General features: G+C 43.7%; 1 protein-coding gene across 4 annotated transcripts in view; it reads left to right on the top strand.

Moving 5' to 3' along the window:
- NPC1 (NPC intracellular cholesterol transporter 1) overlaps positions 1–24,419 on the top strand; it is a 61,100-nt gene that overhangs the window by 9,059 nt on the left and 27,622 nt on the right. For 3 of the 4 annotated variants that reach the window (XM_033178117.1, XM_033178115.1, XM_033178118.1), the window contains exons 2-9: positions 3,150–3,272; positions 4,866–4,972; positions 8,345–8,520; positions 15,848–16,015; positions 16,892–17,141; positions 19,902–19,975; positions 20,428–20,849; positions 22,419–22,645. In XM_033178117.1, coding sequence (XP_033034008.1) covers positions 3,150–3,272; positions 4,866–4,972; positions 8,345–8,520; positions 15,848–16,015; positions 16,892–17,141; positions 19,902–19,975; positions 20,428–20,849; positions 22,419–22,645 — 1,547 coding nt within the window. The remainder of the gene's footprint in view (positions 1–3,149; positions 3,273–4,865; positions 4,973–8,344; positions 8,521–15,847; positions 16,016–16,891; positions 17,142–19,901; positions 19,976–20,427; positions 20,850–22,418; positions 22,646–24,419) is intronic. The other variant, XM_033178116.1, reaches the window with a different exon arrangement.

Raw genomic sequence — 24,419 nt, forward strand, 5'->3', positions numbered from 1 at the left:
GGGAGGGTGTGATGCTGCAGGGAGGACTTTTCATGATGCAGCTGATTCTCTTTTATTGAGAACCTGTTTTCTGGAGTCAACTGCTCTGTTTTGAATCCTGGCTTTGCACTATGACCTTGGACAAGTTATTTAGCCTCAGTGCCTTCGTTTCTGCATCTGTAAAAGGAGTATAATAACACCTGCCTCATCAAACTGTTGTAGGATTAATTGGGTTAACCTATGAAGAGTGTTTAAAACAGTGCCTAAGCCTAGGACACCGCCAGTGCTTTGTAAGTCTCTGGGTCCTGCCGGCTTAGGTTGCTTCTTTAGGCAGGATGACTTTTTTTTTTTGAGACAGGGTTTCACTTTGTTGTCCAGGCTGGAGTGCAGTGGTGCTATCTCTTCGGCCCACTGCAGCCTCAACCTCCTGGTTCAGGTGATCTTCCCATCTTAGCCTCCTGAGTAGCTGGGACTATGGGCATGTGCCACTAGGCTCCACTAATTTTCGGCTGTTGTTTTTGTTTGTTTTGTTTTTGTTTTTTCAGACAGCCGCTCTTGTTGCCCAGGCTGGAGTGCAATGGCACAATCTTGGCTCACCGCAACCCCTGCTTCTCAGGTTCAAGCAATTCTCCTGCCTCAGCCTCCCAAGTAGCTGGGATTACAGGCGTGCACCCCCCACACCTGGCTAATTTTGTATTTTTAGTAGAGATAGGGTTTTTCCATGTCGGTCAGGCTGGTCTCGAACTCCTGACCTCAGGTGATCTGCCCGCCTCAGCCTCCCAAAGTCCTGGGATTACAGGTGTGAGCCACTGCACTTAGCTTGTTATTGTTAAGAGACAGGGTTTCACCATGTTGCCCAGGCTGGTCTCAAACTCCTGGGCTCAAGCGACCCACCTTCCTTGGCCTTCCAAAGTGCTGGGATTATAGGCGTGAGCCACCACTCCCGGCCAGGATGACTTTTTTTTTTTGGTCTTCCCTGCTGTGTCTCTAGAAGATAACTTTTTGAGAAGCAAACCTGAGTGTTGATTCAAGCCCAAATTTCCTTGGCTCATGTGTTATTTTTTTAGGTCTTTGGAACCTCTTTGTCGAGGTCCCAAGCAGGCAGAAGACGTTAATAATAATTCCTTATATTTGATTGCACAGTGCTCTGTAGTTGACTGAGTACTTACTGTGTATGTACAGATAGGCCCTTATTTGATCTTCACAGGAACCTGTGAGGTAGGCAGAGCTTATGAGCTTCATTTCCCAGGTAGGAAGACTCCTACGTGATTAGGTAGCCTGCTCCAGGTGTGATCCCAGGTGCGATCCAGCTCAACAAGCACACTGAGAGCCTCATGAGCTCTTGGGATCAGAACCCAGGACTCCTGATCCCACTCCGTGCCGCCTTCTCACCCACCCCTCTTCCACCAAGTGGGTGGAAATAGCACTTGCTTTGAAATAAATAAAGAATGATCTTTGTGAAAAGGAACCTAAACAGCAATGGGTCCTCTTTATTCACATCTATAGTACCAAGTGCTGAGTAAGGGGATCTTAGACTCCAGACACCCGTCCTTTTTGTCAGGCCAGAGCTGCAGTGTGTTGACCGCAGGTCTGTGTCTGTCACCCCTGCTCCTGTGGGTAACCAGCCAGAGTGCCCCTGAGGCAGAGACAGGCCAATCCCTGGAGAGTTCTGCGAGGTCTAGGGAGGAGTTCTTTGTATTTGAACTTTCATATAAACCTCAGCAGTTTCCTGTGCCTCTGTAGTCAGCTTTTGCCTTTTCAAACTTCAGCTAGATAGGTAATGACTTTTACTCATTAGGACTTTTTTCCATTAGTTGGAAACCCAGAGTTGCAATACTGTTTCTTTTTTCCTTAGAATCGCCAGGTTTATGGGAATAACAATTGGGATTCTCTTTATATAAAAATAGTGGTGGAATCTTGGCACCGGGTTCATATGTGGCTTTGTTGAAGGCTTGTCACTTCCTCATTTGTATAATTTCCCTCCTTTGTGGCCTAAACACGACTTTCAAAGAGTCAAGAGGAGTTAAGTCGTAATTTTTATTTTAGAACATCTGAAAAGTGAATTCAAAGAAAAGTGATATTGATGCCTTGGATTTCCCCACTCATACAAATCCCAATCTCCTGCTGACTTTTTCTCTCGTGTTTTAGGGCTTCAGGGACTGTCGTGGGATTTGTATTTTGATTCTGAGGAACCAACACAGACTGACTTAGCTTCTTGCCTGTGCCACTGTCATGTGCCACTGTCACTGAAGAGAATTTCATATTGTGACTTCTGCTCAGATTTTTTTTTTTTTTTAATGGCTTTTCCATCAGGGTTTTTGGGAGCCGTAGCTGCTGCTTGATACCTTCTGTTTCCCTGTAGAACAGACGATTGCAAGCCCGGGGCCCTGGCGAGCTGGGCCCTCTGTGGCTTTCTGAGTCCATCGTGAGGCAGAGGATCGGGTGTGTTTTGGGCAGCAGCCTTCAGAGCAAGGCACTGACCTGATGATTCATACTGACTCCTCCCCTCTGCTGAATTTTCTGACAACCTTGTGACTCTCACATGGGAAATGTGAGTGGCTTTTGAGAAACCTTTACATAAGAGATTTTAAAATTTCTTTTGAGATTGCTTTGGTGTTTTTCCTTAAAGTTAGCACATTCTTTGCTTTCTACTTCAATCTCAAGGACAGGAAGTTCATTCTTGTTCTTTACATTGGGGGGCTGATGTTTGTGGTTTTGTTGTTTTGTTCTTCATGTTACTCATGATCTATTGATATTAATTAACCTAAATACATATGGAAATATTCTTTCATTACTTCAAGCTTATATAGTTCCTGGTGCAGATGTGCAAAAATGGTGCTTTAGTAATTGCTAAGTCACTATCTTGCTTTTCTCTTTACTGTGATTCTGGGTGTTTCTTACATGGAACTATAGCTTCCTCTTATCAACAAATAAACAGGAAATAGAAATTACGTAAATAAGCGATTACCATTACCTACTTCACTGACTTGACAAATAGGCATTTGGTCTACTTTAATTAATATTTTTCAAAATGTTAAGGTGCCTGTTGCTGTTACTTCATTTTGCAGGTAGCATTGGAAGTTTCTGTGATCGTACTCAAGTGGGCACTTTTTGTTGAAATTTACCATTGAGACCCTAGTAACACTGAAATTTGTGTTGACTTTCTGTAGGTGTTTTCACAGTCCTGTGTTTGGTATGGAGAGTGTGGAATTGCATATGGGGACAAGAGGTACAATTGTGAATATTTTGGCCCACCAAAACCATTGCCAAAGGATGGATATGACTTAGTGCAGGTAAGTTCATTATCTTAGGTATTGGGAACACAAAATGCTGATCACAAGATTCTCTGTAATTAATTATTCCTTAAATGTTATTGCAGGATGGAGGTAGAGGCGAGACCAATAGGCTTAAGTCTTACCCCAAACTCTGAAACTGTAACCTGTAGCATACAGTGGCAGAGAACGAGCACCATAACTCCAAAGGCTTAATTTTTCAGGGGATGACTTTATACCTCTTACAAAGTTTCCCAATAGCAGGTTACTATTTAGAGACTGTCCTTGGTACTTCATACGTTGCCCTTGCAGCATCTTCACAAAATATTAGAAGTTAGCTGTTTTTGATTCCTAGATTTCAGGACTCGAATGGACTCTGTTGCTAAGTGGCTTTGACATCCTTGTTCCCTGTTCATCTTAGTGTTTTCTCTGTGTTCCACTGAGAGCCTGTGAATTTTGGCTGCTGCCAGGATTCTGATTTCTGTTCTTTTTTTTTTTTTTTTACCATGCTGTGATACACAGGGATATTAGAACTAGAAAAATCATGTGAAAAGCCTGGTTTTAGAGGCTTAAAGTAATCAAAAGTCAAGTTGACATGATAACAGAGCTCCTAGGCTCACTTGTTCATTTCTTTTCTGTTTTTGAGACAGAAGGAGCCTTGCTCTTTTGTCCTGGCTGGAGACTAGAGTGCATTGGTGCAATCACGGCTCACCGTAGTCTTGACCTCCTGAGCTCAAGCAATCTCTCACCTCAGGGTCCCAACTAGCTGGGACTACAGGCACGTGCCACAACCCCTGGCTAATTTTTAAAAATTTTTTTGTGGTGATGGAATTTTACCATGTTGCCTAGGCTGGTCTTGAACTCCTAGGCTCAAGCAATCCTTCCTCCTCAGCCTTCCTAAGTGCTGGGATTACAGGCATGAGCCACAGCACCTGTCCTCACTTGCTGCTTTCATCATCATTATTAAAGGTTTCAACTTCCCCTGAAACAACTAATAGAAATAGTAAGTAGCACTCTGGTTGAATTGAATCAAACAAACAAAAAACCCTAAGAAGACATAAAATGATTGTCAGGAGAGGAGAGAAAGCTTCCAAATAAAAAGAAAATTAGAAACATCTCTACTACCTCTACTTGTGAATAAGTAGTAAATGTGTAGCCTTTTAAAATATTTCTATAAGGCCGGGCGCAGTGGCTCAAGCCTGTAATCCCAGCACTTTGGGAGGCCGAGACGGGCGGATCACGAGATCAGGAGATCGAGACGATCCTGGCTAATACGGTGAAACCCCGTCTCTACTAAAAAATATAAAAAACTAGCCGGGCGACGAGGCGGGCGCCTGTAGTCCCAGCTACTCGGGAGGCTGAGACAGGAGAATGGCGTGAACCCGGGAGGCGGAGCTTGCAGTGAGCTGAGAGCCGGCCACTGCACTCCAGCCTGGGCGGCACAGCAAGACTCCGTCTCAAAAAAAAAAAAAAAAAAAAAAAAATATTTCTATAAGAACTTTGCAAATATAGGATGTGTCTTACCCTTTTGTACTTCAAAAGGATTGCATGAAGGAATGTTGACCTTATTTTAACTACTGCCCACTCCTGTGCCTGTGCTCTTTCACCTGAAAGGAACTCTGTCCGGGATTCTTCTTTGGCAATGTCAGTCTCTGTTGTGATGTTCAGCAGCTTCAGACACTAAAAGACAATTTGCAGCTGCCTCTACAGTTTTTGTCCAGGTAGGTTCTGCTGGGGAAACAGAACAACTGGGCTGTAGATACTTGTGAACTGGTGATACTCAACTTCCCATTTATTCTTTGTTTGTTTGTTTACATATTTGTATTTATAATAACATCTGTTATATGAATATATTATACATTTATACATGTATGTATACATTTAAAATAGGTGGATATATATTTAAATGTATATTTATATAAAAATACATATATGTATAATATGTATGCGCGCGTGTGTGTATAATAGAGACAGAGTCTCACTGTGCTGCCCAGGCTAGAGTGCAGTGGTTTGTGGTGTGATCACAGCTCACTGCAGCTTAAACCTCCTAGGCTCCAGTGATTGTTCTGCCTTAGCCTCCTATGTAGCTAGGACTATAGGCATGCACTACCCTGTCCAGCTAATTTTTTTTATATTTTTCTTTATTAATTTTTTTTTTTTTTCTTGAGACAGACTCTTGCTCTGTCACCGAGGCTGGAGTACAGTGGCATGATCTCAGCTTGCTGCAACCTCCTCCTCCTGGGTTCAAGTGATTCTCCTGCCTCAGCCTCCCGAGTAGCTGGGACTACAGGCACATGCCACTACACCCAGCTAAGTTTTATATTTTTAGTAGAGGCGGGGTTTCACCATGTTGGCCAGGCTGGTCTCAAACTCCTGACCTTAAGTCATCCACCCACCTCAGCCTCCCAGAGTGCTGGGATTACAGGCATGAGCCACTGCACCTAGCCTAATTTTTATTCTTTTTCTAGAGATGAGTGTCTCACTATGTTGGCCAGGCCTGGTCTCAAATGATCCTCCCACCTTAGCCTCCCAGAGTGCTGGATTATAGGTGTGAACCACAGTGGCCAGCCAGTTTGTTTTTTTTTTAAGTCAGTGTTTGTTTTGTTTTAAGAAAGCACTCTTACAATTTGTCAGAAATAAAGAGAAAAACAATAATTATCAGACTTGGTTCACTTCCCAGTTGCTTTCAGAGTTGATGCTTGGTTTCCTCTGTGATGTTCTCACTCTGCAGGATGTCTGCACTGCAGCCAGGCTCTTTTCAAACTTGAGCTGTGCACTGTGGGGAAGAGAGGTTCCTAGGGGTCCTGCTCAGGTGCCTGGCCTGAGACTCCCATCATGCAGTCCTTCCTCTCCCCCCATGCCTTGCTTTGCACATCATTCTTGTCTCTCCCTCTGGTGAAGGGATGTGATAGAGTCAGGGCCTCAGTAGAACTGGCCTTGGGGAACTGTTAACAAGCTTGTTCTGGTGTAGCTGGCTGGTTTTGTCAAACTTAGTTTTCCATCTGATCTGTTGGCTATGGCCCTGAGCAGTGAAAAGGGGCTTGGTAATAGATGTTCTTCTCTAGGCCTAGCCAGCAATTCTCAAATATGCAAAAGAGCAAGCTGGTGGTGGTCTTTAGAACAGCAGATTGTGGTATCTTTCTCAATTTTTCAGACTTCAGCACACTGGTAAAGATGTTTGGGAAGCAAATATTAAAAAGGGAAAATGCTTCTCTGTGCAAATATCACTGCAGGTGGTGATAGGGCACAGGTTGGCTTCCAGTGAAGAAGTTCTGCTTCTTACCAAAAGTTGACAATAGAGAATGGAAAACCACCACTAAATTGTTTTTTCAGAACAACAAAAGTTGAGACTATAGTTGGGCCAGCATATCCTATGAAAGGCTTGTGGACATTGATGGAACCAAATTGGAGCCTTGTACAGTCAGTCAAAACACATTTATTTAGGATCCACCCTAGGTGAGACATTATGGACATAGGGACATAAACATAAAAAGATAGCCAACCTTTCTCCATATTATGAGAGGCACCAAAGCTTTATTTATAATAACAATAGGAGAAACAACCTGATATTTGGAAAAATATACAGCTGTCAAAATTAGTGATTGTGGGCATTAAATGTGGTAACATGGAAAAAGTTTGAAAACTGTGTACCCCGAGAGTGATTCCTATTAGAATAATGTAATTGTGGTTTCTGGCTTTGTTGCAGTAAAGTAGTGGGGCTCCTGAAAGAAAGAGACTCTGTGTTTCCCTATCTCCTTCACTAAAACAGAGGCTCTTGAAGGCCAGGATACACTTTTTTCATTCTTGGTCTTGCATGGTCACTGGGACTGGATCAGAGTATAAAGTAATCTTGATTGCAAGAATGCAAGTCTAATGAAACAACAGCTTTTGCAAGTAACAGTGGACCAAAGGGAAAAGAGAGCTCAGGCAGCTTACGGTTCTTGTGCAGTTGTGTGCTCCTGAAGCACATGCAACCAGAGAACAACATTGCTGTTCTCAGTCTTTACAAACCATGGGGATTTCTCCTTGTGTTTCAGGAGGGCCTCGTGATTTTCTGGAGCTTGAAAGAAAACCTTCAATAGGTTGTAAGATGAAGATTCTCATGATAATTCTCATTCTTTTCTTTTCTTTTCTTCTTAATCAAAACTGTCAGCTGGTGCGGTGGCTCATGTCGATAATCCCAGCACTTTGGGAGGCCAAGGCAGGAGGGTTGCTTGAGTTTAGGAGTTTGAGACCATCCTGGGCAACACAGTGAGACCCACATCTCTACAAAAAAAATTTTTTTTTTTTTTTTTTTTTTTTTTGAGACGGAGTCTCGCTCTGTCGCCCGGACTGGAGTGCAGTGGCCGGATCTCAGCTCACTGCAAGCTCTGCCTCCCGGGTTTACGCCATTCTCCTGCCTCAGCCTCCCGGTAGCTGGGACTACAGGCGCCCGCCACCTCACCCGGCTAGTTTTTGTATTTTTTAGTAGAGACCGGGTTTCACTGTGTTAGCCAGGATGGTCTCGATCTCCTGACCTCGTGATCCGCCCATCTCGGCCTCCCAAAGTGCTGGGATTACAGGCTTGAGCCACTGCGCCCGGCCCAAAAAAACTTTAAAAAGTAGCCAGGTGTGGTGGCGTACACCTGTAGTCCTAGCTACTTGGGAGGCTGAGGTGGGAGGATTGCTTGAGCCTGGGAGCTCAAGGTTACAGTGAGCTGTGATCACGCCACTGCACTCAGCCTGGGTGACAAAGCAAGACCCTTTCTCAAAAAATAATAATAATAATAATTCCTGATGCTCCAAAGTCCCTTTACTCTAGGTCAGAGAATGTATGTCTCTAAATTATAAAGTACAGAATTCAGAGAAGCATCTCTCTCTTTTTGAAATTATAATTGGACACAATAAATGCAGAAAGTAATTAGGGCATTTTTTAAAGGTGTGTCTTTATTTTAACATGAGGTTTTAAGTTTAGTATTGCTGATTTTTAGTATGTTCTCTTGGTAATTTGTCACTTTACAGTAAGTTTAAAATATTCTTTGTCTATTTAAAATCGTTCTCGCTGGCCCTATTACGTGTGAGATCATGCAGAATATAATTTACTTTTCCTTTAGATGTCCATCCTGTTTTTATAACCTACTGAACCTGTTTTGTGAGTTGACATGTAGCCCTCGACAGAGTCAGTTTTTGAATGTTACAGCAACTGAAGATTATGTTGATCCTGTTACAAACCAGACGAAAACAAATGTGAAAGAGTTACAGTACTTTGTCGGACAGAGTTTTGCCAATGGTAAGTAAACTTTTAATTATTCCTCTTTTACAGCTGGCATCAGGACAGCAGAGCAAATTGTTCCTTTTAGTTGTCCTGTCAGCTCTGTGGAAAATCACAATTTTCAGTTCCATTGGCCAGGAAATAAAGTTGTTGCTTTACTTGTATCCTAGGACTTGAACTACAACGAATATAACAATCTCCTTAAAGCGCTTGCTCTAACTCCCCCTAACTTGAACTTCCCACATGGAAAATTTTAGTATGTGCAAGTTTGCATCCATACACTTCAGTAACCATTGGACCTTTGATTCTAACAGACGTGAGTTGTGTAATGTCATAAATTACTGCAAGACTGAGAAGATAGAACTATTAATAGTTGGCAGAGAAGAGGTCATGACTCGGAAGAATCAGATCACCATAAAGGAAAGTCAGCAGGTCTAACAGATAGCAGAAATGATCCTCCAGCATTGACCAACATACAACATTTAATTATAATGACAGTTAAAAAGGTAACAAAAAATTCCTTAGAAAAAAGGTCTCATTCACAAAAGCAGCAAAAAATAAGGCACTTAGGAATCCAAAAGATGTGACATACAAGGCAACCTGACTGAATGGAGAGAGGTCATTTTGTCCGGAAACAGAACCCTGCATGTATGGAAAATGGATATGTAACACACGTGTCATTACAAATCATTGAGAGAAAAGGTGGACTAGTTGATAAATGGGATGAGAAAATACATTACATTTATCCAATTTTAATTTTTACAGATAAAAAATCAATTATATAGATTAAAAATCCCAATTGGAAAGTTTTAGAAGTAAATATAGAATATCTTTATGACTTTAAGATAAAGGAAAGATTTCTAGACAGGAGAGGAAAAGCAGAAACCATAAGGAAAATATTTATGAATATAAACAACTGTTATCTGGAGCAGTCAGCGAAATGCAAATTTAAACAGTAAACTACAATTTCACACCTCATCAGCTTGGCACAAATTTAAAAGTTGGTCAATTTCAACTATGGATGAAAATGTGATGCAATACGAATACTAATATACTCCGCCACTTATAACCATAATTTGGTATAATTGTTTGAAAACTATTTGGAAAACAACTGTGGTACGTAGTAAAGTTGAAGATAACCCTCCTCCCAGAAATTACATGTGTAGATGCCTGCCTTAGAGAAACTCTAAATGCATGTAAACCTGGAGACCCACATAAAAACACCCACTGTAACATTATTGTGATTGTGAAAAATTGAAGACCTCAAGAGAAAGAGAAGACATGACACAGACTGGAAGAAAGTATTTGCAAAAGACATATATTAGTAAGGACTACTATTCAAACTATACAAATAACTTCTAAAACTCAACAAGAAGAAAGCAGACAGCCCAACTGAAAGATGGACAAAACAACCTGACAGATACCTCACCGAAGAACTCATCCACGCGGTAAATAAGTACATGAGAAGAGGTGCCCAACATGACGTCATTAGAGAACTACAAATCAAAACAACAGATACCACTACACATCTATTAGAATGGCCAAAATTCAAAACACTTGTAACACCAAATGCTGTCAGTGAACTCTCATTCACTGATGGTGGGAGTACAAAATGGTACGGCCACCTTGGAAGATAGTTTAGCAGTTTCTTACAAAACTAATGATGCTCCTTGGTATTTACTCAAATGAGTTTAAAATATGCCTACCCCAAAACCTGCACATGGATGTTTATAGCAACTTTGTCCGTAAGTGCCAAAACTTGGAAGCCACCAAGATTTCCCTCAGTAGGTGAATGGGTAAATAAACTGCCACATCCACACAATGGAATATTATTCAGTGCTAAAAAGCCATGAAAATTCGGTGCTATCAAGCTATGAAAGTACATGGACAAACCTTAAATCCTATTACTAAGGAAAGCCAATCTGAAAAGGCTACTTACTGTATGACATTCTAGAAAAGGCAAAACCGTGGAGACAGTAAAAAGTCAGTGATTGCCATGGGTTAGGAAAGAGGAAGGCATAAGTAGAGCGCAGAAGATTTTTAGATGGTGAAAATACACTGTATGATACTATAATGGTGGTTACATGTTTATATGACATTTTAAAACAAAAGTACTACCTACTTAAAACTTACAAGTACACAACATGCATGGGAAGGATAAACATCAAATTCAGGATTGTTTTACCTTAGGGAAGGGACTACTGTCAGGGAGGGGCAATTGGGGAGCTTCAACTGAATCTATAGAGTGTATGTGTGTGTTGAAGTATTTATTTTTTTGAAGAGACGGGCCTCACTGTGTTGCTGAGGCTGATCTTGGAACTCCTAGCCTTAAGTGATCCTCCTACCTCGGCCTCCCAAAGTGTTGGGACTGTAGGTGTGAGCCACCACACCTGGTCTATAGTGCATTATTATTTGTATTTATTTTTTAAATTATGCCATAGCCAGTTGTTCTGAATAGTGCGTTATTATAAAACAGAGTCAAGGTTTCATGCTGTCACCTAGGCTGGAATACAGTGACGCAATTGTGGCTCACTGCAGCCTCAACCTCCTGGGTTCAAGCAGTCCTCCTGAGTAGTTGGAACCACAGGCATATGCTACCACACCTGGCTAATTAAAAAAAATTTTTTTTGTAGAGATAGGGTCTTGCTTTTTTGCCCAGGCTGGCCTCAAACTCTTGGCCTCAAGCGATCCTCCCACTCAGCCTCCCAAAATGCTGGAATTACAGGTGTGAGTCACTGCACCTGGCCAAGTCCATTTTTTTTTAATGTTGAGGCAAATGTTGTAAAATGATAAGATTGATAATTAACTGGGTAATGAGGAAATGAGAACTGTAGTATTCTCCGTGTTTTTTTGTATGCTTGAAATATAAAATAAAACCTGAAAACCAAATGGTGAGCTGGAAGATATGAGGGAATTACCCAGAAAACAGCATAGAGATAGATCTATAAATCATTAAAGAAATGACATATAGGATAACATGAGAAGCTCCAGAGAGTTGGGGAGAGACAATCAAAGGGATAATGAGGATTTTCCAGAATGGATAAGGGATGAACCCTGAGACTTTGAGAAAATTCAGTATACAAAAATCAGTACAAGTGTACAGAAATACTGCAGTGGACAATCTCAAAGTGAAAATAAAACAATTCCATTTACTATAGTATGGGAAATACTTAGTAGTAACTGTAACAGAAGGCAAAACACTTTAAAACTAAAGAACAGCCAGATGCGGGGGCTCACACCTGTAATCCCAGCACTTTGGAAGGCTGAGGTGGGCAGATCACAAGGTCAAGAGATTGAGACCATGCTGGCCAACATGGTGAAACCCCATCTCTACTAAAATACAAAAATTAGCTGGGCATGGTGATGCTCGCTTGTAATCCCAGCTACTTGGGAGGCTGAGGCATGAGAATCACTTGAACCTGGGAGGCGGTGATTGCAGGAGCCGAAATCATGCCACTGCACTCCAGCCTAGCTGACAGAGTGAGACTCCATCTCAAAAAAAAAAACAAACCACTAAAGCTAAAGAACATTATTCAGAGAAATTAAAGAGGATCTAAATAAATGGAAAGACATTCCATGTTTATCTATCAAAAGACTTAATATTGTTTAGATATCAGTATTCTCCAAGTTGTTTTGAGATTCAGGGCAATCTCTGTTGTAATCCCAACTGACTTCTTTGATTGTCAAGCTGATTCTGAAATTCACATAGTAGTTTGAGGGACTTAGAATAGTAAAACAACCTTGAAAAAAATAGGAAGACTCACGCTTCTCATTTTCAAAACTAAGCAATGGGAATCAAGACAGTGTGGTACTAGAATAAAGATAGACATGTAGATCAATGGAATATAACTGAGAATAAATAATATATCTATGATCAACTGATTTTTGACAAGGGTGCCAGGGCCATTCAATGAGAAAAGAATACTCTTCATCAAATGGTGCTGCAATAACTGGATACACACATTCAAAAAAATAAATAATAATGAAATTGGGCCCTACCTCACACCATATGTTAAAGAAATTAACTCAAAGTGGATCAAAGACCTAAATGTAAGAGCTAAAAACTATAAAACAGAGTAAAACATAGGGATTAATTTGCATGGCCTCATATTTGGCACTTGATTCTTAAATATGACACCAAAAACAAGAGCAACAACAACAAAAAAGATTAATTGGACTTCATTAAAATAAAAAAGTTTGTATTTCAGAGGATGCCATCAAGAAAAGACAAGAAGGCCAGGCACAGTGACTCACACCTATTATCCCAGCATTTTGGGAGGCTGAGGCAGGAGGATTGCTTGAGCCTGCGAGTTCAAGACCAGCGTGGGTGACAAAGTGAGACCCTGTGTCTACAAAAAATAATTAGCCAGGCATGGTGGCATGTGCCTGTGGTCCCAGCCACATGGGTATCTGAGGCAGGAAGATTGCTTGAGCCGGAGGAGGCTGCACTAAGTACCTCGCACTCCAGCCTGGGTGACAGAGTGAGACCCTGAGTCAAAAAACCAAAAGGACAAGAAAATATTTGCAAATTATGTATTTGGTAAAGGGACTTGTATCTAGAATACATAAATAACTCTTGGCCGGGTGCGGTGGCTCATGCCTGTAATCCCAGCACTTTGGGAGGCCGAGGCGGGTGGATCACCTGAGGTCAGGAGTTCAAGACCAGCCTGGCCAACATGGTGAAACCCTGTCTCTACTAAAATAGAAAAATTAGCCAGGCATGGTGGTATGTGCCTGTAATCCCAGCTACTCGGGAGGCTGATGCAGGAGAATTGCATCAGCCTGGGAAGTGGAGGTTGCAGTGAGCTGAGATCACGCCATTGCCCTCCAGCCTGGGTGATAGAGCTAGACTTCATCTCAAAAAACAAAAAAAACTCTTACTACCCAATGATGAATAGATAAATAACCCAATTTAAAATGGCAAAAGATCTGAATAGAGCAGACATTTCTTCAGGGAAGATATACAAATGGCCAACAAGCACATGAGAGATGTTCAACACTATGAGTCATCAGGGAAATACGAATCAAAACCACAATGAGATACCACTTCACACCCACCAGGATGGCTAGAATCAAAGTCAGATAACAAGAAGTGTTGACAAGGCTGTGGAGAAATAGGAACCTTTATTAAAAAGAAATCCAAAAACCAAAAACATTAGCTGGACACAGTGGCTCATGCCTATAATCTAGCACTTTGGAAGGCCAAGGCAGGTGGATCACCTGAGGTCAGGAGTTTGAGACCAGCCTGGGCAACATGGTGAAACCCTATCTCTACAAAAACTTAGCTGAGTATGGTGGTGCACATCTATAGTCCCAGCTACTTGAGAGGCTGAGGTGGGAGGATCACTTGAGCCTGAGGGGCGGAGGTTGCCAATGAGCTGAGATAACACCACTGCACTCCAATCTGTGTGACAGAGTGAGACCCCATCTCAAAAAGAAAAAGCATTGCTGGTGATGATGTAAAGTGGTATAGCCACTTTGGAAAACAGTTTGGCAGTTCCTGAAACAAACATAGAATTACCATATGATGCGTCAGTTCCACTCACAAGATGAATGAAAACATAGGTCAACACAGAAACTTATACACAAATGCTTCTAGCAGCATTACTGATAATAGCCAAAATGTGGGAACAACTCAGATATTTATCAGCTGATATATGTATAAACAAAACATGTATCTATACAATGAAATGTATTTTGGCCATAAAAAGAAATGAAGTATTGATACATGCCACAGTATGCATGAACCTTGAGATCATTATGCTAAATGAAAGAAGCCGGTCATAAAAGACCACATATTATATGATTGGATTTACGTGAAATGTCTGAAATAGTCAAATAAATAGAGACAGTTCAGTGGTCGCTTAGGGCTTAGGGAGGTGGGGAGGTAGTTGAGCATAGCTAGAATACAGGATTTCTTTTGAGGTGATGAAAATGTTCTAAAATTGACTATGGTTATGGTTGCATATATCTATGAATACGCTAAACTCCATTAAATTATATAGTTTAAGGGGGTAAATTGTAAATTACATGAAATTATATTGTAAATTATATTGCACCACCACACCTGGCTAATTTTTTTTTTTTTAATTTTTTGTAGAGACGGGGTTTTGCCATATTACCCAGGCTGGTCTGGACCTCCTGAACTCAGGCAGTCCACCCACCAGGGCCTCCCAAATTACTGGGATTACAGGTGTGCATGACCACCCCCAGCCCAAAGACAAATGTCTTAAAAGCAAATAGAGACAAGACACAAATCACCTTGAGACAATGATAATTGGAGATTTTCTTACCAGCCGTGATACAGCACAGAAGGCAATGGAATAATCGATTGAGAATTCTGAGGGAGGTGACTGTCACCCTAGTTAACCTGTCTTTCCAGAGCAAGGGTAAAACAAAATGAATGTGTAAGCATCTCCTTGAAGATTAGGGAAAGAAGATCCTGGGAAGTTTCTAGCAAGCAGGGATGGGTAAATGAGAATCGACAGACCCATTCCAGCTATTTTCTTAGGTGTAAGACACTGATACTATCCTTATATGATGTGTTGTCTTTATGTATAATAAATATAATCCAAAAAGATAACAGTATTAGGTTTTGGGGGGTTTTTTTAATTTATTTTTTTGAGATGGAGTCTTGCTCTGTCGCCCAGGGCCCAGGCTGGAGTGCAGTGGCGCAATTTCAGCTCACTCCAAGCTCTGCCTCCCGGATTCATGCCAGCCTCCCGAGTAGCTGGGACTACAGGCGCCCGCCACCACACCTGCTAATTTTTTTGTATTTTTAGTAGAGATGGGGTTTCACTGTGTTAGCCAGGATGGTCTCGATCTCCTGACCGCGTGATCCGCCCTCCTCGGCTTCCCAAAGTGCTGGGATTACGGGCACGATCCCCTGCACCCAGCCAACAGTATTAGGTTTATTGACATATGACCTCTGCTCTGAAACCAGTTTTCCAAGTAAGTTCCATAATTCTCTGGCTGTGTAGCTTCCTGCGGCAGAGGTTTTCTGGAATCAGCTTCGTTAACTGAAGAAGTACTAAGGCTCTTAGCTGCGTCTTCCTGGGCCTTGGTATGCTCTTCTATACAGTGGGGATGCAACTCCAAGCTGTTGTGTGCCTTTCCCTTTCCTGTTTTTACTTTTAAGTTACTCGGAATCGGGCCTCCATATTATTTGCAGGGTGATAAGCCAATTTAAAGGGAATCTCTGTTCGTGCCCTTAGTGTTTGCTGTCCAGCGTTCCAGCGTGGTGCGTATGAAGTTCGTGTTTCCCTTCAAGAGGCCTTTGTAAGATCTTTCCTCATGAATTACAGCAAGCATCTTTTCTCCTTTTTCCTTTGGTTTCCTCTTCTAGCAATGTACAATGCCTGCCGGGACGTGGAGGCCCCCTCAAGCAATGACAAGGCCCTGGGACTCCTGTGTGGGAAGGACACTGATGCCTGTAATGCCACCAACTGGATTGAATACATGTTCAATAAGGACAACGGACAGGCACCTTTTACCATCACTCCTGTGTTTTCAGGTAGGGATAAAGATTCCAAGTTTGGTGTGTTTATGATATTGTTTTAAAGCCAAGGAACTGGCTGGGCACAGTGGCTCACCAGTGCTTGGGGAGACTGAGGCAAGAGAATTGCTTAAGACCAAGAGTTCCAGACCTAGCCTGGGCAATGTAGTGAGGCCCCATCTCTACAGAAGAATTAAACATTAGCCAGGTGTGGTGGCATGCACCTGTAGTCCCAGATACTTGGGAGGCTGAGGCAGGATTGCTTGGGTCCAGGAATTCAAGGCTGCAGTGAGTTGTGATCATCCCATGGTACTCCAGCCTTGGTGAGGGCAAAGCCCTATCTCTCCATGAATGGATGAATGAATCTCAGTTGAGGAATCATAATTTGCAATAGGAATATAAACACATTCAGGTAACTAGTTCATAGTTTCTCCCAGTAAGAGAGGTAACTGGTACATTTATCCTGCTCTGGCTAATTTAGTGGGTGCTGGGAGTGGGAATGGAGGAGGAAATGAATTGCCTTCAGGCATTGCTGTGGTAATTGAAAGAATAAGCAGTTAAAAAGGGAGTGGGAGGCAGCTTTTCCAGAGCTCTGCTGTAGTATTAGCTTCTGAGAATGGAGATAGGACATGACTGAGGATTACCTTGGTATGTGGTGCACTTGGAGGATTGCTCTATCAGTGACAAACCCCTATGCACAAGTTCATTGAGGCAACTTAAAATTCTACAGGACAAAGCAGCAAAACATAATTGAATTAAACTAAAACCTCCAATTCTTTTTATTCTTTCAGTTGTTTTATGTATTTCAGTGGGCTTTTCGTTGGGTTTAAGTATAATACAAAATTTTAGATGTTTTTAATTGAGATTTGTACTCAACACAATTCCTTCCTGTAGATTTTCCAGTCCATGGGATGGAGCCCATGAATAATGCTACCAAAGGCTGTGATGAGTCTGTGGATGAGGTCACAGCACCGTGTAGCTGCCAAGACTGCTCTATTGTCTGTGGCCCCAAGCCCCAGCCCCCGCCTCCTCCTGCTCCCTGGACAATCCTCGGCTTGGACGCCATGTATGTCATCATGTGGATCACCTACATGGCATTTTTGCTTGTGTTTTTTGGAGCATTTTTTGCAGTGTGGTGCTACAGGTAAGCAGTTTTGTTTATCATCCAGGGCAAGAAGAACAAAATTGCCCACTGGCACTTTGAGTTTTCACTTGTCAGACCTTGGTTACTTAGGACAAGAATCAAATACCTACATGAATACCACTGCGTGGATTACTGTGTTCTACAGCTATCATATAGTAAACCATCAAAGTCCTGTTTAACACTGCAACAGCAGAAGTGAATTTTACTGATTTATTCAAAATGATGTGTGATTTAAAGCACCGTGCATTAGCCACTCATTCTTTTTTTTTTTTTTTTTTGGACACTGAGTCTCACTCTTGTCACCCAGGCTGAAGTGCAGTGGCGCGATCTCAGCTCACTGCAACCACCACCTCCCAGGTTCAAGCGATTCTTCTGCCTCAGCCTCCTGAGATAGCTGGGATTATAGGCACCCACCACCATGCCTGGCTAATTTTTGTATTTTTAGTAGAGACTGGGTTTCACCATGTTGGCCAGGCTGATCTCCAACCCCTGACCTCAGGTGATCTGCCCGCCTCAGCCTCCCAAAGTGATGGGATTACAGGCATGGGCCTCTGCACCCAGCCAGCCACTCATTCTTTAGAAAGTCAGAGTAAAGGCTGGGCGCGGGGGCTCACGCCTGTAATCCCAGCATTTTAGGAGGCTGAGGCAGGAGGATCACGAGGTCAGGAGTCCATTGCACTCCAGCCCTGGTGACAGTGCAAGACTCTGTCTCAAAAAAAAAAAAAAAAAGATGTCAGAGTCAAATGAGGGAAATCAGATTCAAATCTAATTAAATGCAGTACTATAGTCCTTTTAGATATTTGCATCTTAATTTAGGACAGTACTTTTTTTACTTTTTATTTTGAAATAATTTTAGACTTAACCAAAAAGTTGTGAAAATGGTAGAATCTGTGTGTATCCTTTACCCAGTTTCCCCGATGATACAACTTACATAATTCCTAGTACAATGATCAAAACCATGAACATGCCATTATTATTACATTATTATTAGCTAAACCGCAGATCTTAATCCAATTTCACCAGCTTTTCCTCCAATTCCCTTTCCTGTTTCAGGGTCCCGTATTACATTTTTGTGTTTTATGAGTCCCCTCAATCTGTGACAGAAAGTTCCTCAGTCTTTCCTTTTCTGGCCTTGACACTCTTGATGATACTGGTCAGGTATTTTGTAGCATGTCCTTCCGTTTGGCTTTATCTGGTATTTCCTCATGATGAGATTGAAATGAGGTGTTTTGACAAGTACATCACAGAAGTCACGTCATGTCTTTCTCGGTGCATCATGTCGGGGTCACTAATGTTGATGTGTCTCTTTCCTGGTGATGTTAACCTTGAACACTTGCTCAAGGTGATGTCTGCTGTATATCTCCATTGTGAAGTTACTGCTTTTCCCTTCGTAATTGATAAATATCTTGGAGGAAGATGTTTGAGACTATGCTAATACGTTGTTCCTCCTCAAACTGTCAACCCCTGATTTTAGCATTCATTGTTGGGTCTTGTCTGCAACAATTATAACTAAGGTGTTTACCTAATAGTGATATTTTTTCTCTTTCCCTCTCTTCCTCTGCATTTACTAACTGGACTTCTGTACAGAAAGCTATCCCTCTCCCTCATTTTATTTACTCAGTTATTTACATCATGGACTTTTAATTTTGTTGGTTGTATCCAACTCTGTCATTTATCTTGTTACTCAAAGTTTTCCAGTTTGGGCCACTGGGAGTGCCTCCTGGCTGACTTCTGTGTTCTTCTTCTTGAGACAGAGTGTCGCTCTCACCCAGGCTGGAGTGCAGTGGCGCGATCTCAGCTCACTGCAAGCTCCGCCTCCTGGGTTCACGCCATTCTCCTGCCTCAGCCTCCCAAGTAGCTGGGACCACAGGCGCCCGCCACCTTGCTCGGCTAGTTTTTTGTATTTTTAGTAGAGAGACGGGGTTTCACCGTGTTAGCCAGGATGGTCTCGATCTCCTGACCTCGTGATCTGCCCGCCTCGGCCTCCCAAAGTGCTGGGATTACAGGCGTGAGCCACCGCGCCCGGCCTTCTGTGTTCTTCTTACATACACCTCCCATCCCCAGCTTTATCTTATATTTTCCCTGTCCCTGCCTTGCAAGGAGCTCTGGTTCCTTTAGTTCGAGAGTGGTATGTAGAAACGAAGATCTGGGCACTAGGTGTGCTCATTGCTACTGGAAAGGGTAGCGTGGTTTTTGTTTGTCTGTTTGTTTTATTGGGATGGAGTCTTTGTCACCAGGCTGGAATGCAGTGGCGCCATCTCAGCTCACTGCAACCACCGCCTCCCAGGTTCAAGCAGTTCTCCTGCCTCAGCCTCCCAAGGCACACACCACCACACCCAGCTAACTTTTTTGTATTTTTAGGAGAGACAGGGCTTCACCTTGTTGGCCAGATTGGTCTCGATCTCTTGACCTCGTGATCCGCCCACCTTGGCCTCCCAAAGTGCTGGGATTACAGGCGTGAGCCGCTGCGCCCGGCCCAGTAGCGTGTTCTTAAAAGACCTAAAAGTTTTAAATAAAATGAGGGCCACAAGGTGAAATTATCCTTTATTAACTGTTCTTTTAATATCTTCCTAAATTTTCTCCTGAGACTGGTGAGCAGAGGCACCCAGAGCAAGGGAACTTGGGGGAAAGAAGGCAGTAATTAGGGAGGAGGAGGCCAGGAGGAGGAAGAAAGCATTTCATGGGATTACAGGAATGTCCCAACAACAGCCTCATTGTGATGAAGTCCACTAATACTATTTCCTCGCTTCTGTTTTTCAGAAAACGGTACTTTGTCTCCGAGTACACTCCTATTGATAGCAATATAGCTTTTTCTGTTAATGCAAGTGACAAAGGTAGGCATATTTGTCCATGAATGAAAGGGTTCAGATGATGCTGTCTGTCCTGAGAGTATCCGTTTGCTCAGCAGGGTTGCGGCAGTGGGTGAGGCGGAGTGCTAGTGCCGAGGACACGGCTGCGACCAAGGCAGATGTAGTCCTTGCCTTTGTGGCCCTACCATCTAGTCAGGGTGGCACAGCAGAACCGAGTGATTAATCATAGCTGGGGAGGCCCGAAAGCAGCAGGACAAGAGTGGGCATAGCAGGGCAGGGTTGAACCTCACCCTTCAGAGGCTCCTGTGTCAGTGTCTCTTCTGTGGGGTGGGAACAGCGCCCATTGAGGGCAGCCAACAAAGGTGGCTTTGCTGAGCAGATAGATAGCGGAGGGCAGGGGTCTCATAAGTGTCCCCAGGTGGGCTTGATTCCTGCCATGAGACAGCAGCTAATGCTTTCCCTGTTCCGACTTTCAGGAATGGCTTGGCTCTTAACCTCCACCCTCCCTTCCTCTCCCGCTCTTCCAGGAGAGGTGTCCTGCTGCGACCCTGTCAGTGCAGCATTTGAGGGCTGCTTGAGGCGGCTGTTCACACGCTGGGGGTCTTTCTGCGTCCGAAACCCTGGCTGTGTCATTTTCTTCTCGCTGGTCTTCATTGCTGTGAGTTCGTCGGGCCTGGTGTTTGTCCGGGTCACAACCAATCCAGTTGACCTCTGGTCAGCCCCCAGCAGCCAGGCTCGCCGGGAGAAAGAGTACTTTGACCAGCACTTTGGGCCTTTCTTTCGGACGGAGCAGCTCATCATCCGGGCCCCTCTCACTGACAAACACACTTACCAGCCGTACCCTTCGGGAGCTGATGTACCCTTTGGACCTCCGCTTGACATACAGATATTGCACCAGGTAACCTGCTGTTTGAAGAAATAAGTCATTCCAGAGGACCTTGTGGTTTGCTAGCTTTTACATGTTGACTACTGCTGGATGGGGATTTGGGGCTGAATGTCATGGTATATCTTGAAAATCTTAGCATATAATGGCAAAGCTGCCTTTAAGTTAGGTTAAAAGAAAGTGAATGATGTAGAACTTAATGAAATATTTATTGTTGCTCACTTTTGTATTTACTTCAGATAGTAGATCTTGCCTTTTTCTTGAAATTGAGATGAGCAGAGAAAGAAGACTTCAGTGGCATTTGTCTATTGAGGCAGGATGTATTTATTAGGAAGTCACCTTAGGAATTTGCGAATGTTTTCTGGTGGTAACTGAAAGTAATATGCAAGGACCCAGAGGCATGAAGCCCTTACTGCTGTCCTGGGGGCCGAGGAAGGAGCTGCCAGATCACCATCCCGATCCAGCCTGTAAGAATGAACTTATCACTGCCTGAACATGGGCACCCAGCCTGTTTTTGGTGAGAGGTACATTTGGGGCAAGATCCATCCCGTTGCTCCTAGAAAGGCGTGTAAACCTTTCCATTGTCCCTGTCACACTTGCCTTGGAGAACTGTACCTGTGCATAAACTGTACCCGCTTCTTTTTTTTTTTTTTTTTTTTTTTTTGAGATGGAGTCTTGCTCTGTCGCCCAGGCTGGAGTGCAGTGGCCGGATCTCAGCTCACTGCAAGCTCCACCTCCGGGGTTTATGCCATTCTCCTGCCCCAGCCTCCCAAGTAGCTGGAACTACAGGCACCTGCCACCTTGCCCGGCTAGTTTTTTGTATTTTTTAGTAGATACGGGGGTTCACTGTGTTAGCCAGGATGGTCTCGATCTCCTGACCTCGTGATCTGCATGTCTCGGCCTCCCAAAGTGCTGGGATTACAGGCTTGAGCCACCGCGCCCGGCCCCACTTCTTTTTTCATGAATGTGTAATCATATGGTTTTTCCTTTAAACATTGCTCATGTCTACAAGAAAATCTGAAATCTTGAAAAGCATTAAAATGGTCCTAAGACTTGGATAGAATCTTTTCTCTACCCGGTGAGTGTCTGTTGCTTTTTCCAGCTTGTTGCTGAAGGTGAACAGCATAGTCATTTACCTCCAAGATCATCTTCTATGTTAGGAAATAAGGGGACATATGTAAATGGCTGTAGTGCAGAGCAAGGCAGGAGGTTTTGTGTTATTATTGAGGGGAGGGTCAGGGAGACCAGGAGACCCCTCCACTCTCCCCTCTGGCCTGCTGGCCACCTCTGGAGAAAGGTGGAGGGAGATGGTTGTGTGTCCTATGTTGATAGCTGTTCTGGTCATGGTGTCCCCCTACCCCCTGCCGCCTCTGTGGACGCCTCTAACCGGTTTGCTGTTAGAGTGGGCCTGTGGCCTGACCCGTTTTCTTAATGTATTGTGCCTTAATGCTCTCCTTCGTCTTAGGAAGTATTTTCCCCAAATACTCTTTGTCTTCTGACCCCTCAGGGCAATACTGACTAGTCAAGATCTGAGACAAATGTGATGTGTTTCTGGGTTTGCTTATTTTTGAAATCTTCTTTCAGGTTCTTGACTTACAAATAGCCATCGAAAACATTACTGCCTCTTATAACAATGAGACTGTGACACTTCAAGACATCTGCTTGGCCCCTCTCTCACCATATAACACGAACTGCACCATTTTGAGTGTGTTAAATTACTTCCAGAACAGCCATTCCGTGCTGGACCACAAGAAAGGGGACGACTTCTTTGTGTATGCCGATTACCACACGCACTTTCTATACTGCGTACGGTAAGTGGCAAGAGACAGTCATTGGTAGACACCATTCTTGGGTCTGACTTAGGGTATATGGGCATAAGCTTGTTTTATGAGCATAACCCAGAGGTGAGCAAACAGAGCAAGTCCTTGCCCTGTGAAGCTTACATATTTTTTTCTTTTTTCCTTTTTTTTTTTTTTTTTTGAGACAGGGTCTTGCTGTGTCACCCAGGCTGGAGTGCAGTGGCGCAGTCTTGGCTCACTGCAACCTCCGCCTCCAGAGTTCAAGCGATTCTCATACCTCAGCCTCCTGAGTAGTAGCTAGGACTACAGGTGTGAGCCACCACGCCCAGCTAATTTTTGTATTTTCAGTAGAGATGGGGTTTTGCCATGTTGGCCAGGCTGGTCTTGAACGCCTGACTTCAAGTGATCCCCCCACCTCGGCCTCCCAAAGTGCTGGGATTACAGGCGTGAGCTGCCACACCTAGCCGGAAGCGTACATCTTAATGGAGGGAGACGGATGATGAACACATAACATATGCTATCATGCCAGCTAGAGATTAGTGCTGTGAGGAGAAAATTAAGGCTGGCCAGAGTGGGGGTGTACTGCTTCAACATGGAGATGTGCACAAAGGGAGAGGAAAGGAGGACAGCTGGGCACATCACAGGGATGCGCGTTCCCGGCAGAACCAACAGCAAGTGCAGAGCCCCGGCAGGGCACCCTCGCGGTGCACGTGAGTGCAGCTGCCCCTTACCCTTTACCTCGTGCCTGGGTCGCTAACACAGTGTCCTGTATCACACCCCCCCCAAGATTTATAGAAGAGCCTTTGATGCCTTTTCGTCTCTCTCAGATATATAGCCCGGTCCCCTGTAGTGCCCCAGCTGTTTGGGAGGCAGCCTGCCTGTGAGGAGTTGGGGCAGGATAGGCCCACAGTTTTAGATTGGAGGGCCCTGCAGCTGATTCCCTTAGGAGGCGTGTCTAGCTGGGCAGGGGGCGTTTATAATTGGGAATTGTCACTCCAGGACCTGTGCTTGGGTGACCTGTAGGGGAATCTTAAGGCTTCTTCCGGTAGAGGAAGAGCAGCACGATGCCGGATGGGCCTACTCTGCCTGAATGCTCGGGACCTGGCCTAGGGACATTTGTTCAGCCAGTTGAGAAACCACAGGGGCTATTTCTTCAGCATGAGAACAGAGAAATTATTCCTTGTCGCCTTTAAGGACGCTGCTCAGCCAACTACTTCTCAAGAGCTAAGGACTCTCACTTCTGGTTCTAAAGAACTTTGACCTTAAGTTCTGTTTGTTTGTTACTAGAGTAAGACTTTTTATGTAGTTGGGCTATATTTACTGTTTCAAGAATATCACCACTAACAACATGAGTTATACTCGTGAAAACGCAATAGCTTATGCTCCATGCCCTAAACCGGCGTTCTCCACAGGGTAGACGGTACAGGCTACCTGAAAAACAACAACAACAACATTGATAGTTGGACGACCATTTAATGTTACGTAAATTTTATAGTTTACTCTCAGTTGCACAGATAAAAGTCAACAAAAATGAGGGGGGCAGAGGTGCATGAGCCTTGTGCTTCCTCAAAGCGGGCGTGGTTCCCTCCAGTGTGGAAGCAGTGCAGGGAGTGGCAGGCTCCTGGCAGCAGGGACCTGAACTGGTTTGTAGTTAATTAATACGCTTGTGCGCATCCTCATAACCCCAGGCCCGCCTCTAGCGCTGTCCCCTTTCCTCTCCCTCCAGCTTTTCCTGGACTTTTTCACCTGAGGGTCCTGCAGGAATGGCAGGTGGCCTGCCCAGAAC

This window comes from Trachypithecus francoisi, unplaced genomic scaffold, assembly GCF_009764315.1.
Source record: "Trachypithecus francoisi isolate TF-2019V2 unplaced genomic scaffold, Tfra_2.0 Lachesis_group19, whole genome shotgun sequence".
Lineage (NCBI taxonomy): Eukaryota > Metazoa > Chordata > Mammalia > Primates > Cercopithecidae > Trachypithecus > Trachypithecus francoisi.